This window comes from Salmo salar, chromosome 03 (genome assembly GCF_965601325.2).
Source record: "Salmo salar chromosome 03, fSalSal1, whole genome shotgun sequence".
Classification (NCBI taxonomy): domain Eukaryota; kingdom Metazoa; phylum Chordata; class Actinopteri; order Salmoniformes; family Salmonidae; genus Salmo; species Salmo salar.
This window is the reverse complement of record NC_138293.1, coordinates 12403521-12418490: the sequence shown is the minus strand read 5'-3', so window position 1 is coordinate 12418490 and position 14970 is coordinate 12403521. Positions and strand designations below refer to the sequence as shown.

The 14970-nt window shown below is 44.7% G+C and overlaps 1 protein-coding gene across 1 annotated transcript in view; it reads right to left on the bottom strand.

Moving 5' to 3' along the window:
- Positions 1-14970, bottom strand: part of LOC106598456 (SH3-containing GRB2-like protein 3-interacting protein 1) — a 72572-nt gene that overhangs the window by 14432 nt on the left and 43170 nt on the right. The window contains exons 6-11 of the mRNA XM_082973266.1: positions 9995-10019; positions 9679-9742; positions 9360-9460; positions 1715-1778; positions 1400-1500; positions 1124-1204 (exon numbers count right to left, since the gene is read on the bottom strand). Of these exons, the coding sequence (XP_082829392.1) occupies positions 1124-1204; positions 1400-1500; positions 1715-1778; positions 9360-9460; positions 9679-9742; positions 9995-10019 (436 nt within the window). The remainder of the gene's footprint in view (positions 1-1123; positions 1205-1399; positions 1501-1714; positions 1779-9359; positions 9461-9678; positions 9743-9994; positions 10020-14970) is intronic.

Here is a 14970-nt window from a genome sequence, read left to right as displayed (position 1 = left end):
AAGGTGCTGATCGTGGACTATAGGAAAAGGAGGGCCGAACAGGCCCCCATTAACATCGACGGGGCTTAAGTGGAGCGGGTCGAGAGTTTCAAGTTCCTTGGTGTCCACATCACCAACAAACTATCATGGTCCAAACACACCAAAACAGTTGTGAAGAGGGCAAGACAACAGCTTTTCCCCCTCAGGAGACTGACAAGATTTGGCATGGGTCCCCAGATCCTCAAAAAGATCTACAGCTGCACCATTAAGAGCATCCTGACCGGTTGCATCACCGCCTGGTATGGCAACTGCTTTGCATCCGACCGTAAGGCGCTACAGAGGGTAGTGCGTACGCCCAGTACATCACTGGGGCCAAGCTTCCTGACATCCAGGACCTATATACTAGGCAGTGTCAGAGGAAGGCCCAAAAAATTGTCAAAGACTCCCGTCACCCAAGTCATAGATTGTTCTCCCTGCTACCGCATGGCAAGCAGTACAGGAGTGCCAAGTCTAGGACCAAAAGGCTCCTTAATTAACAGCTTCTACCCCCAAGCCATAAGACTGCTGAACAATTAATAAAATGCCCCCCCCCACAATTTACATTGACCCCCCCCCCTTTGTTTTTACACTGCTGCTACTAACTGTTTATTACCTATGCATAGTCACTTTACAAATTAACCTCGACTAACCTGTACCCCCGCACATTGACTCGGTGCCGGTACTCCCTGTATATAGCCTCCGTTATGGAATTTTCTTGTGTTACTTTTAGATTTTTTTGGTTTATTTAGTAAATATTTTCTTAACTCTATTTCTTGAACGGCATTGTTGATTAAGGGCTTGTAAGTAAGCATTTCACGGTAAAGTCTACACCTGTTGTATTCGGCGCATGTGACAAATACAATTTGATTTGATTTGACTTGGTCAAACGACTTGCATTTTGTACAACAGTTAGTCTACAGTACTACGGCACTAAAGGGTGTTAACACTTAGTAACACACTATTGACTATAACATTGGTCTCAAACTGGTGGCCTGTGGGCCATATGCGGACAACAAGCTGATTTAAATGCGGCACGCCGTTGTGTTAGCAAATGTCATATAATACCACAATCATGACTGATATAAATGATATAGTGGGGGCTTACCTCCTGTTGGAAAGTTTCTGATCAAAGGGGAGTCAGAGTCTGGTCTGGAGTCACACCATGCATCAGCCTCTATATAGACTACTATGATACACAAAGAAAGGATATAAACATGGTTAATCACACCTCAGTGGTAACAAACAACTGACACACATTCAGATACCCTTATGTAAAAACACAAAGACACACAACACACACACATTCAGATACCCTTATGTAAAAACACAAAGACACACAACACACACATCCAGTCAGAAAGACTAATCTTATGAGAGTTACCATCATTTCTGTTACTATCGTATCTGTGTGTCTCATAGGTCGTCTCATGAGGAGGCCCGAAGAAAGCTGGGGATGCTCTGTGATTCTGGGATACTCTCTCACTGGAAGAGATGGTAAGTAAATGTGATTTTAAAACTGTGATATTCAAGATTTCAGCGATGTACTTGTATTTTGTTACTTAATTGAATTTAATAGCCTAATTGTTTTCCCAAACAAAACATTTATCAGACCCAACACAAATTCTATCAATAGAGTACATAGCAAATATGGTAGCCTGTTTGTTGTGTCAGCGTTGGCACAGTTTTGAACTCTGACCTTTGTGTCTCAGGGGCGGGTCTTGGCGTAGGGGTGGAGCGTCTGGGTCTGGCAATCTCCTCTCCTGGAAAGAACAACCAGTGATATTAAATTATATACAGTATATCATCATATTATACTGTATCCTATATTAATATCCTTATACTGAGGTCTTCACTGCTTGAGTTCTTCATCTCTTATAGAATATCTCAAAAGTATTGTGGAGTTTCTGCACCTAAGTACAATGCCTGAAAGTAATCACACCCCTTGACTTTTTCCACATTTTGTTGTGTTACATCCTGAAATTATAATGGATTCAATTTAGATTTTTTTGGTCACTGAACTACTACACACAATACCCCATAATGTCAAAGTGGAATAATAATGTTTTTCAGAATTTTTACAAAGTCATAAATTTTTTTTATCTGAAATGTCTTGAGTCAATAAGTATTCAACCCCTTTGTTATGGCAAGACTAAATAAGTTCAGGACGAAAAATGTGCTAAACAAGTCACATAATAAGTTGCATGGACTCACTCTGCGTGGAATAATAGTGCAGATTAAACCACAAAGACCAGGGAAGTTTTCCAATGCCACGCAAAGAAGGCCACCCATTGGGTAAAACAAAAGGATGGAAACCCCTCAGGGATTTCAGCATGAGGCCAATGGGGACTTTAACAGTTATAGAGTTTAATGGCTGTGATCGGAGAAAACTGATGACGGATCAACAACATTGAAGATACTCCACAATACTAACCTAATTGACAGAGTGAAAAGAAGGAAGCCTGTACAGAACACTTTTTTTTCCCAAAGCATGCATCCTGTGTGCAACAAGGCACTAAAGAAATACTGCAAAAAAATTAGGCAAAGCAATTAACTTTTTGTCCTGAATACAAAGTGTTATGTTCGCGGAAAATCCAATACAACACATTACTGAGTACCAATGTTCCCTCCAAGCTGCGCTTAAGCTCAGTATCCCCGAGGCTGCTGTGCAGCTCCCCATGTCACGCCTGCTCCCGCTTCCCCTCTCTGGCGTTCGAGGGGGCCAGGCTGCCCTTCATTACGCACACCTGTCACCATCATTACGAGCATCTGCGCTCATTGGACTCACCTGGACTCCTTCATGTTGTTGATTGCCCCCTCTATATCTGTCTGTTCCTCTGTTTTGTTCCCTGTGTCAGCATTATTGTCGTAATGTCGTTTTAATCCCCCTGTCCAGATGCTGTCCGTGTTTTGTTTGATGTCCGTTTTCCATTAAATGTTCACTCCCTGTACTTGCTTCTCGTCTCCAGCGTTGGTCCTTACACCCCAGAACTGCCTCACAGAAATATCAGCCCACAGAGAGAAGCACGAGATTGAACACTCAACTTTCTAGAGCAGTGGTCACCAACCAGAGTTAAATCAAGTTGCCTCCTGGTTATTTCTCCTGCCTTCCAGAAAAACCATCATGTAAATGCGCGGTGATCCTTGTGTGCAATCATCCTAATCCTTCCACACTGATTTCAGACCTGCTCTCTTATTTGTACATATAGGTTTGGGGCGGGCCGGCGGGGTAAGTAACTGATCTTGAAACAGGTCTTGGCAGTGGTGGTCAGCTAGTGAAGAGGTCTGTAGGTAAACTGAGGGAAAGCCAAATCAGAAATGAATAAGAAAAGGGAATCAACTTTGATAAAGTTTTTCATGTCCAAAAATCCTTACAAATATGATGAATCGAACCCGAAACAAGCCAGAGAACTGTCAGTGCCGGATGAGAGGATTGAGAAGCAAACTGCTCCTGATGGCGTTGTCTTAGCTAGCAGGGCTGCTTATCCCGCCAGTTCAGCATCACAACCGGGACCTCCACTAGCTAGTAGGCCTACTAGCGAGTCAGACTTGCTGGGAGAGGCGGTCAGGGAGCAGGGGGACAGAGCATCCACCGACAAAGTGCCCAGAGCAGGTTCAATTTGGACGGAGGCTCAGTTCAAGACCAAGCAAATTTATAACCCCTGGCTTGTCAAGCAAAATTCAAAGCTGGGTTGTACAACATTCAAAAAGGTAGAGAGTTTGGGTCCCAGAAAAGACTGGAGGGATGAAACTAGCAAATGTACAGTAACATCCTCTGCCGTAAAAAAAGCAACAAAGAGCCCTCAGAAAAAAGGTTTCTGAACATGCCCAATCCAAGGCCCATTTAGCAGCAGCACGCATTGTAGACAAGGTTAAAGAGGACACCTTAACACAGGTTGTAGTTAACACTTCAAATAAAAACATAGACACTACAGCCAGAGTCTTCAGAAGGAGACTAAACGTCACAGGCCCGCTCACAGTTTTGAGCAACAAATTGACTGTCAGGAGTTAAATGGACTTGACATGGGGAGAATTCTCGATTTCCAATGTTGCTTGCTCCAACATACAGCAACATATTTAATCCGAAATGAAGCAAAAACTATTTGAAAGAATAGTACAGTGATCTCCCAAAATCAGCCTAATGCTTAATGAGGCTACTAGTTTGAATAAAAAGAGTGCCTTGATTGTATACACCAGACTTCAGCTGGCAGATATGGATGTACCAGCAAACATTTTTCTTGATCTTGTGGAACTGGAGAATTTATCTGCTGGAATTGTCCGTAAACTCTTTCCAAGGTGTCAAACTGAATGGTGGAAGACCCAGTGACCCAGAGTCCTTAATCAGAGGGAGTTTTTTCGAGAGCTTGGCGAGGAACATGGAGGCTGGAATGTTCTCTCAAGGAGGACGAGCGGTGGACAATACAGGAAACAGCCAGTTCATAGAGGAGCTTAAGGTGTAGAATAGAATCTCTCTGGCAGCGGTTTGGCATTGACAGTCCACGTAAGGTTATACGGACCTACAGGCAGTACAGGGACACTGATGGTAATGATGAAAGAACCTTACAGATGGACGTAAAGAGCTGTTGATGGCGCTCAGCACCATCCCCATCTACAGTGCAGAATGCGAGCGGGGACTTTCTCAAATTAATCTGATTTGCACCTCAACCCGCGCCTCTCTGACCAAATTCAACCAAGTCCCCTATGTGAGGTCATGGATTGCTAAAGGACGCAGATGTGTCACAGACAACAGGAACAAAACCAGAAATGGGGAGGAAAAGACGCAACAGGAAATGGCTGTGTTGTGGGAAGTTTTGAAAAACTAAGGTAGGAACATCTTTTTCCTTTACAAACTTGTTCTGTACTGTGAAGTTAATCTGAATATGTGCTTCATATTAATACATACAGTTGAAGTCGGAAGTTTACATACACTTAAGTTGGAGTCATTAAAACTCGTTATTCAACCACTTCACAAATTTCTTGTTAACAAACTATAGTTTTGGCAAGTTGATTAGGACATCTACTTTGTGCATGACACAAGTGATTGTTCCAACAATTGTTTACAGACCGATTATTTCACTTATAATTCACTGTATCACAATTCCAGTGGGTCAGAAGTTTACATACACTAAGTTGACTGTGCCTTAACAGCTTGGAAAATTCCAGAAAATGATGTCATGGTTTTAGAAGCTTTTGATATGCTAATTGAACATAATTTGAGTCAATTGGAGGTGTACCTGTGGATGTATTTCAAGGCCTACCTTCAAACTCAGTGCCTCTTTGATTGACATCATGGAAAAATAGCCAAGACCTCAGAAAAAAATTGTAGCCCTCCACAAGTTTGGTTCATCCTTGGGAGCAATTTCCAAACACCTGAAGGTACCACGTTCATCTGTACAAACAATAGTACGCAAGTATAAACACCATGGGTGTCACGTCCTGACCAGTAAAGGGGTTATTTGTTATTGTAGTTCGGTCAGGACGTGTCAGGGGGTGTTTGTTTTATGTGTTTCGGGTTTTTTTGGTTAATGTTCTATGTTACTATATTTCTATGTTCGTTCTAGTTTTTCTATTTCTATGTTTAGTTTATTTGGGTTGACCTTCAATTGGAGGCAGCTGTTCCTCGTTGCCTCTAATTGAAGGTCCTATTTAGTAGGGGTGTTTTTCCATGGGATTTTGTGGGTAGTTGTTCCTTGTGTAGCTGTGTGCCTTGCAGGACTGTTTCTCGTCGTTGTTTTTGTTTAAGTATTTATTTTGGTTTTGTTCACAATAAAGAAGATGAGCATACACATTCCCGCTGCATTTTGGTCTAATCCTTACGACGAACGTTACAGAACTACCCACCACCAACGGACCAAGCAGCAGGCCCAGGAGGAGCAAGGATCCTGGGCCAGGGAAAGAAGGGAGTGGAGGACGTCATGGACATGGGAGGAGTGTATGGCAGGGGACAAGACCCTGCCATGGAAACAGGTGGAGACAGCGAGGGAGGAACGGCGACATTACGAAGAGCGTGCCCAACGACAGAAGCACGAGAGGCACCCCCAATAATAATTTCTTGGGGGGGGGGGGGGGGGGCACACAGGTAGTTTGGCTGGGCCAAGGGTGAGCCCTAAGCCAACTCCCCGTGCTTATTATGGGGAGCAGCGGATCATGAGAGCGCCGGTCTATGCGGAAGTGTGCACGATCTCGCCCATGCGCACGCACAGTCCGGTGCGAGCGATCCCAGCCCTCGCAAGTGCCGTGCTAGAGTGGGCATCCAGCCAGGTAGGAGTATGCCTGTGCAGCACATCTGGCCACCAGTGCGTCTCCTGGTCCCAGGCTACCCTACGCCTGCTCTACGCACGGCAGCCATCAGGCCTCTGCACAGCCCAGTTCGCCCTGTGCCAGCACTCCGCCCGTGCAGGGCTACTGTTACCACCCAGCCAGGACGGGTTGTGCAGGCTGTGCGCTCCAGACCTCCAGTGCTTGTTCATGGCCCGGTGTATCCAGTTCCTGCTCCTCGCACTAGCCTTGAGGTGCGTCTCTCCAGTCTGGCGCCTCCAAAGCCAGCACCACGCACCAGACCTCCAGTGCGTCAGCCCAGTCCAGTATGTCCTGTTCCCGCTCCTCGCACTAGCCTTGGGGTGCGTGTCTCCAGTCTGGTACCTCCAGTACCAGCACCACGCCTCCAGTGCTTCAGCCCAGTCCAGTTCGTCCTGCTCCTGCTCCTCGCACTGGCCTTGAGGTGCGTGTTACCAGTCTGGCGCCTCCAAAGCCAGCTCCACGCACCAGGCCTGCAGTGCGCAGTCCCCGTCCAGAGCTTCCGACGACAGTACCCCGTCCAGAGCTTCCGACGACAGTTCCCCGTCTAGAGCTTCCGGCGACAGTGCCCCGTCTAGAGCTTCCGGCGACAGTGCCCCGTCTAGAGCTTCTGGCGACAGTGCCCCGTCCAGTGCTTCCGGCGACGTCCTACAGTCCGGAACCGACAGAGATGGCCCACAGTCCGGAACCGACTGAGAAGGCCCACAGTCCGGAACCGACTGAGACGGCCCACAGTCCGGAGCCTGCAGAGACGGCCCACAGTCCGGAGCCTGCAGAGACGGCCCACAGTCCGGAGCCTGCAGAGACGGCCCACAGTCCGGAGCCTGCAGAGACGGCCCACAGTCCGGAGCCTGCAGAGTCGCCCTACAGTCCGGAACCGGCACAGCCAGAGTCGCCCTACAGTCCGGAACCGGCGCAGCCAGAGTCGCCCTACAGTCCGGAACCGGCGCAGCCAGAGGCGCAGCCAGAGTTTCCCGACAGTCCGGAACCGGCGCAGCCAGAGGCGCCCTACAGTCCGGAACCAGCGCAGCCAGAGTCGACCTACAGTCCGGAACCGGCGCAGCCAGAGTTTCCCGACAGTCCGGAACCGGCGCAGCCAGAGTCGCCCTTCAGTCCGGAGCTCCCAGAGTCGCCCTTCAGTCCAGAGCTCCCAGAGTCGCCCATCAGCCCGAGGTCTCCAGCAATGCGCATCAGCCCGAGGTCTCCAGCGACGCGCCTTAGCCCTGAGCCTTCTGCGGGGGTGGACAGGTTAGGTTGGGGACTAAGGCCGGAGCCTGAGCCACCTCCATTGTGGAGGATTGGGGAGGGGGTGTAGCACAAGAACCATCGGTGACAGTGGCCACCCTCCCTTCCCTCCCTTTAGTTTGGGATTATTTTGGTTTTGGGGTTTATTTTTGTGTTTTTTGTTTGAGGTGCATCCGGGGTCTGCACCTTTGGGGGGGGGGGGGGGGGGGGGTACTGTCACGTCCTGACCAGTAAAGGGGTTATTTGTAATTGTAGTTTGGTCAGGACGTGGCAGGGGGTGTTTGTTTTATGTGTTTCTTTTTTTTTTTGTTAATGTTCTATGTTAGTATATTTCTATGTTCGTTCTAATTTTTCTATTTCTATGTTTAGTTTATTTGGGTTGACCTTCAATTGGAGGCAGCTGTTTCTCGTTGCCTCTAATTGAAGGTCCTATTTAGTAGGGGTGTTTTTCCATGGGTTTTTGTGGGTAGTTGTTCCTTGTGTAGCTGTGTGCCTTTCAGGACTGTTTCTCATCGTTGTTTTTGTTGAAGTATTTATTTTGGTTTTCTTCACAATAAAGAAGATGAGCATACACATTCCCGCTGCATTTTGGTCTAATCCTTACGACGAACGTTGCAATGGGACCACGCAGCCGTCAAACCGCTCAGGAAGGAGACGCGTTCTGTCTCCTAGTGACGAACGTACTTTGGTGCGAAAAGTGCAAATCAATCCCAAAACAACAGCAAAGGACCTTGTGAAGATGCTGGAGGAAACAGGTACAAAAGTATCTATATCCACAGTAAAATGAGTCCTATATCGACATAACCTGAAAGGCCGCTCAGCAACGAAGAAGCCACTGCTCCAAAATCGCCATAAAAAAGCCAGACTACTGTTTGCAACTGCACATGGGGACAAAGATCGTACTTTTGGAGAAATGTCCTCTGGTCTGATGAAACAAAAATATAACTGTTTGGCCATAATGACCATCGTTATGTTTGGAGGAAAAAGGGGGAGGCTTGCCAGCTGAAGAACACCATTCCAACCGTGAAGCACGGGGATGGTAGCATCATGTTGTGGGGGTGCTTTGCTGCAGGAGGTAGGCCTGCATTATGATCAAATACCCACAGTAGCCTACTTGACCACTGTTAAAACTAACTTAAAGCGGGTACAGCCTCAGTCTTCACAGTAAATGCGCGCCAGAAGTTGCATAGAATTTTCACAATGTTCCTGAGTGGGCGAGTTACCGTTTTGACTTAAATCTGCTTGAAAATCTATGGCAAGACTTGAAAATGGTTGTCTAGCAACGACCAACAACCAATTTAACAGAGCTGGAAGAATTTTGAAAATAATAATGTGCAAATATTGTACAATCCAGGTGTGCAAAGCTCTTAGAGATTTACCCAGAAAGACTCACAGCTGTAAACACTGCCAAAGGTGATTCTAACATGTATTGACTCAGGTGTGTGAATACTTATGTAATTTAGATATTTTTGTATTTCTTTTTCAATACATTTAAAAACATGTTTTCAACTTTGTCATTAATGGGGTATTTAAACAGTACCAGCACTCAAAATGAGCACCGACACCTATTTCAGTCCAAGTCAAGAACTGGTGATAATACAGCTACAGATAGTATAGTGATAATACAGCTACAGATAGTATAGTGATAATACAGCTACAGATAGTATAGTGATAATACAGCTACAGATAGTATTATTGTGATTAGGAGCAACCAACCAACATACCCCTGACTGTACTAACACATAGCTAAGACCCATGCAACACACACATTCTGTCAGAAAGACTAATCTTGTGAGAGTTACCATCATTTCTGTTACTATCGTATCTGTGTGTCTCATAGGTCGTCTCAGGAGGAAGCCCGAAGAAAGCTGGGGATGCCCTACGATTCTGGGATACTCTCTCACTGCAAGAGATAGTAAAGTCAAGATATGTAAATATGATTTTACAACTCTGATAATCAAGATTTCAGCAATGTACTTATACTTTGTAATTGAATTGAATATAAAAGCTTTATTCTTTCCCCAAACAGAACATTTAGCAGACCCAACACAAATTATATCAATACTGTACATAGAAAATATGCTAGCCTGTTAGCAATGTTAGCCTTAGCAGAGTTTTGACCTTTGTGTCTCGGGTGCGGGGCTTGGCGTAGGGGTGGAGCGTCTGGGTCTGGCGATCTCCTCACCTGGAAAGAACAACCAGTGATATTAGATTATATATCATAATATAATATTTATATATACTGACAGCCACTGAATGTGCATCTTAACTCAAACTATTGAAACTATAGTATGCATCCCAACCTCAAACAATTAGCTTAACTGATGGTGTAGAACTATGACAAGATACTGTACTGTACATGTATGCAGTTTACACTGACAGACTTTAAAAGAAATTACAAATAGCATCACACTACATCCACAAACAATGTACTTACAAGACAGGTGTCTCTTTATCGAGCCCTGCAACAAAAACAAAGTGCTTTTCAGTATACCAGTAAAAAGGATTCGTAACCTAACATACAAAACATGAATATAAACAGTTCAACCAATAATTACAGTATAGGTCCTAGATTAGTCTCCCTGTACAATTGCTAATGTGAAAGAAGAGTGAAACTGGAAGTATATATAGAAACTGGAAAATTACAATATTTTGTGAGGCCATCAGTAAATGTCATAGGCATTGAAATAAAATAGAGTGTTTGGGTGTATAAAGAATGAAATGAACAGCACTCCAAACAATAATATTCATAATTCATTTATTTCCTTGCAAGTGCTTTGGGTGCAGACACTTTTAAAATGAGCCACCAGGTGGCGACTTACCGGGCTGCGTCTCTGAGACCAACAAAAAGGAAGAGAGAACAGACCTGGTCAGAGAGTGAGTGACAAATCAGGCAAATAGAACCGAAAAGAATGTAACACCCCTCTACTTCAACACTGTGCAATAAAGCCTACATATAGTAATGCAGCAATACAACATAGCACCTGGTAGGTTACATTACCTCAGCTTGGCAATACAACATAGCACCTGGTAGTTTACATTACCTCAGCTTGTCAATACAACATAGCACCTGGTTGGTTACATTACCTCAGCTTGGCAATACAACATAGCACCTGGTAGGTTACATTACCTCAGCTTGGCAATACAACATAGCACCTGGTAGGTTACATTACCTCAGCTTGTCAACACAACATAGCACCTGGTAGGTTACATTACCTCAGCTTGTCAACACAACATAGCACCTGGTAGGTTACATTACCTCAGCTTGTCAATACAACATAGCACCTGGTAGGTTACATTACCTCAGCTTGTCAACACAACATAGCACCTGGTAGGTTACATTACCTCAGCTTGGCAATACAACATAGCACCTGGTAGGTTACATTACCTCAGCTTGTCAATACAACATAGCACCTGGTAGGTTACATTACCTCAGCTTGTCAATACAACATAGCACCTGGTAGGTTACATTACCTCAGCTTGTCAATACAACATAGCACCTGGTAGGTTACATTACCTCAGCTTGTCAACACAACATAGCACCTGGTAGGTTACATTACCTCAGCTTGTCAACACAGCTATGGGGGCCCATGCACCTTTTAATCAGACTTTTTATAATTTTTTTAAACATTTAATTAAGCATTTTGACAGTAAATCTCCAAAACGTAATTCATAAACCTTTTTAATTTCCATATGTACTAGGAAGCTAAGTATTTGTGTCTTGGGTTTCAAGAATGTGACTGATCAAAGTGCCTCAGGCCTTGAAAAATAAGAATTGAACTGATTGTAAAGTAAAGAGATATCGGTGAATAAATGCAGTGGTCAAGGCTACGATGGTGCCAGTACAATGAGTGGAGCTTACTCAGATGTTTTAAAGCTCAAATCAGACCGAGAGCCTAATGCTTCTTAGGAAGTTCTTTATGAGTTTTAGTTCAGAAAACAAACTATCTGTAGAAGCAAAAGTTACAGGGATGGTTAAAAACAGCTTGATTGCCGTAGTAACATCAGGGAAACTGTGCAGAAGGGAGTGGTGCTTCAAATACAGCAGTTCTGCAACATCTTTAATTGAGCCTCTCATTATCCTTAGTTGCCGGCCTCAAGATGTTCCGGAAAGAGATTAACTGTATAGGAAGCTCTGGAGACAGGTCGTCTGCATACCGGACAGCCAATAAATTGGTAGAAGCAAAAGTTACAGGGATGGTTAAAAACAGCTTGATTGCCGTAGTAACATCAGGGAAACTGTGCAGAAGGGAGTGGTGCTTCAAATACAGCAGTTCTGCAACATCTTTAATTGAGCCTCTCATTATCCTTAATTGCCGGCCTCAAGATGTTCCGGAAAGAGATTAACTGTATAGGAAGCTCTGGAGACAGGTCGTCTGCATACCGGACAGCCAATAAATTGGTAGAAGCAAAAGTTACAGGGATGGTTAAAAACAGCTTGATTGCCGTAGTAACATCAGGGAAACTGTGCAGAAGGGAGTGGTGCTTCAAATACAGCAGTTCTGCAACATCTTTAATTGAGCCTCTCATTATCCTTAATTGCCGGCCTCAAGATGTTCCGGAAAGAGATTAACTGTATAGGAAGCTCTGGAGACAGGTCGTCTGCATACCGGACAGCCAATAAATTGGTAGATGCAAACAGATTATACTTACGATTCGGAGCTGTTGTCATTGACAGGCAGCCTCTGGAGAGTAACATGTGTTACAACGTTTGAAATGTTTGTTGGTGTTGTTTTTGTTGTTGTGTCACACTGCATACTTTTCCCTGCTCTTTTAATGGATCAAGCATGGCTTTGACAATGATGAATTGTACAACCGTTGTGGAATACTCATCACATTTTCTAACAGATATACAAAAACATGCACCTTCACTGGCACCGCATATCCGAGACAAACTTCAGTGCTTCGGGATAATGCGTGCAAGAAATCGGGTGACAGGGACTACAGCTGGTAAGGGCAGACGGAGGAAAATACTGACAATAGAAGGTAACAGACCTAAAATACATCAAAAACACAATTGCTCACGTGAATGCAGAGTTTTAACTGAATTTTGTGATGTCGCAAATTTGTCCAAAAATTCCCCAGAGACTCCAAATGTGCTTGTTTGTAATTCAAGATCATTGATAAACAAAGTGGATGAATTTGAACTGCTTCTTCAATTAGTAAATGCAGACATTGGATGTGTCACTGAAACTTTGGACGCAATGAAAATATCCCAGATGAATCTCTTTTCATATATAACTATCTGCTGTTCAGAAATGACAGGTCCAGAGGGGATGAGAGGTGGGGACGTGGCTATGTATGTGAACCACAGTATGCAGGCAAAGAGAAGAACTGACCTAGAGAAAGAGGAGTTTGAGTGTATGTAGCTCCGTCCTAAACGACTCCCCAGCTCAGTTTCAACTCTGTTAGTGGGAGAACTCTACCATCCACTATGGACAAATGAGAAAACACTTCAGCAGAATACTGTGAATTATCTCATCAACACTGTCCATGTGATCAGGGTGTCCTATCCCCAAATGGGGCTCATCCTGTGTGGAGACTTTAATCACCTGCCCATCAAGATGCTGACAAACTCCCATCCAGACATGAAACAAGTGGTCAAAGACAAGACCAGAGGGGACTCCATCCTAGATCTGATCCTTACAAATATGAAGAATCACTACAACACCCCCACTGTACTTGCTCCTCTTGGATCCAGTGATCACAAATGTCTGCTGTTCTCCCCAAACACAACATCAGGAGGGAGGAGCGAGGTGCAGCGGAAAAAAGAACGTCTGAACAGAAAGGAGGCCTTGGCACGATGTATGGCCAGCACTGACTGGTCTGCCAAATATGAGGCTCAGAGCATTGATGCAAAGGTGGAGATGTTCAACTCCTGCATTCAAACTGCACTTGATGTATACATGCCAATAAGAAATAAGAAAACAGCAACACTGGACAAGCCCTGGATGACTGAACGAATAAAGACCACCATCAGGAAAAGACAGATGATTTTCAACAGAAAACATTGAAATGGAGGAAATACAGAAAGTATTTGCAAACGTTTATCAAAGAAGCAAAGTGTCACGGCTCCCACCGAAGGTGGCGCCCCCTCCTGCTCGGGTGGCGCTCGGCGGTCGTCGTCACCGGCCTACTAGCTGCCACTGATTCCTTTTTTGTTTTCCCCCTTTCTGTTATTGTTTGCACCTGTCCGTAGTTGGGTTGATTAGCGGGGCTATATGAGCTAGCTGGCCCACCTGCTCTTTGTGCGGGATTGTTTCCTCTGTGTGTTGCTTGGGTAAGCGCTGTCTGTATTTTGCGCTAGTGCATCGTGTTGCGCTCACTGTATTTTGTCCCCTGTGTTTGGGGCACTTTCATTTTGTGTGCGCTAAGTTCGCATGTTGGGTTGGCAGGTGTTTTGCTTTTCGAGCATTAAAAGCTATAACCCTTCTCGCTGCTTCCTGCGTCTGTTTCCTCCGCCACTACGCCCGAGCCTTACACAAAGACAAACTACTACAAAACTGAAATCCAGGACCTAAAGAAGAAAAGCCCTAAGGAATGACGGGACTTCATTAACTAAGGACTGGGACGAAAGAAAACATCAGGAGGGAGAATACAGGTGGAGGGAATTGAAGACAACGATGTGGCTGATGTTTTTAATGTATTTTTTGCTGAAGCATGGACAAGCAACACACCTCTTGCCATCTTCCCCCTGCCCGTGCCTACAAGGCAGGTTGAGCTGTGCAGCATTGGCCAGATAAAGCAAGCTCTGACCAGACTGAGCCCACGTAAAGCGTGTGGGCCTGATGTCATTCCAGCCTGGGTACTGTTAGGTTCTTCTTTTTCCGAGTAAATAACACACGGACACTAGAGAAGCTTAACCAAGTTGAATTCTTCCCAAAGGGTCGACACAGCTGTAATTCAGACAAAGACATGTTTCCACCACTACAAGTATACAGTCGTGGCCAAACGTTTTGAGAATGACACAAATATTAATTTCCACAAAGTTTGCTGCTTCAGTGTCTTTAGATATTTTTGTCAGATGTTACTATGGAATACTGAAGTATAATTACAAGCATTTCATAAGTGTCAAAGGCTTTTATTGACAATTACATGAAGTGTTGACCCTTCTTTTTCAAGACCTCTGCAATCTGCCCTGGCATGCTGTCAATTAACTTCTGGTCCACATCCTGACTGATGGCAGCCCATTCTTGCATAATCAATGCTTGGAGTTTGTCAGAATATGTGGGTTTTTGTTTGTCCACCCGCCTCTTGAGGATTGACCACAAGTTCTCAATGGGATTAAGGTCTGGGGAGTTTATTGGCCATGGACCCAAAATATTGATGTTTTGTTCCCCGAGCCACTAAGTTATCACTTTTGTCTTATGGCAAGGTGCTCCATCATGCTGGAAAAGGTATTGTTTGTCACCA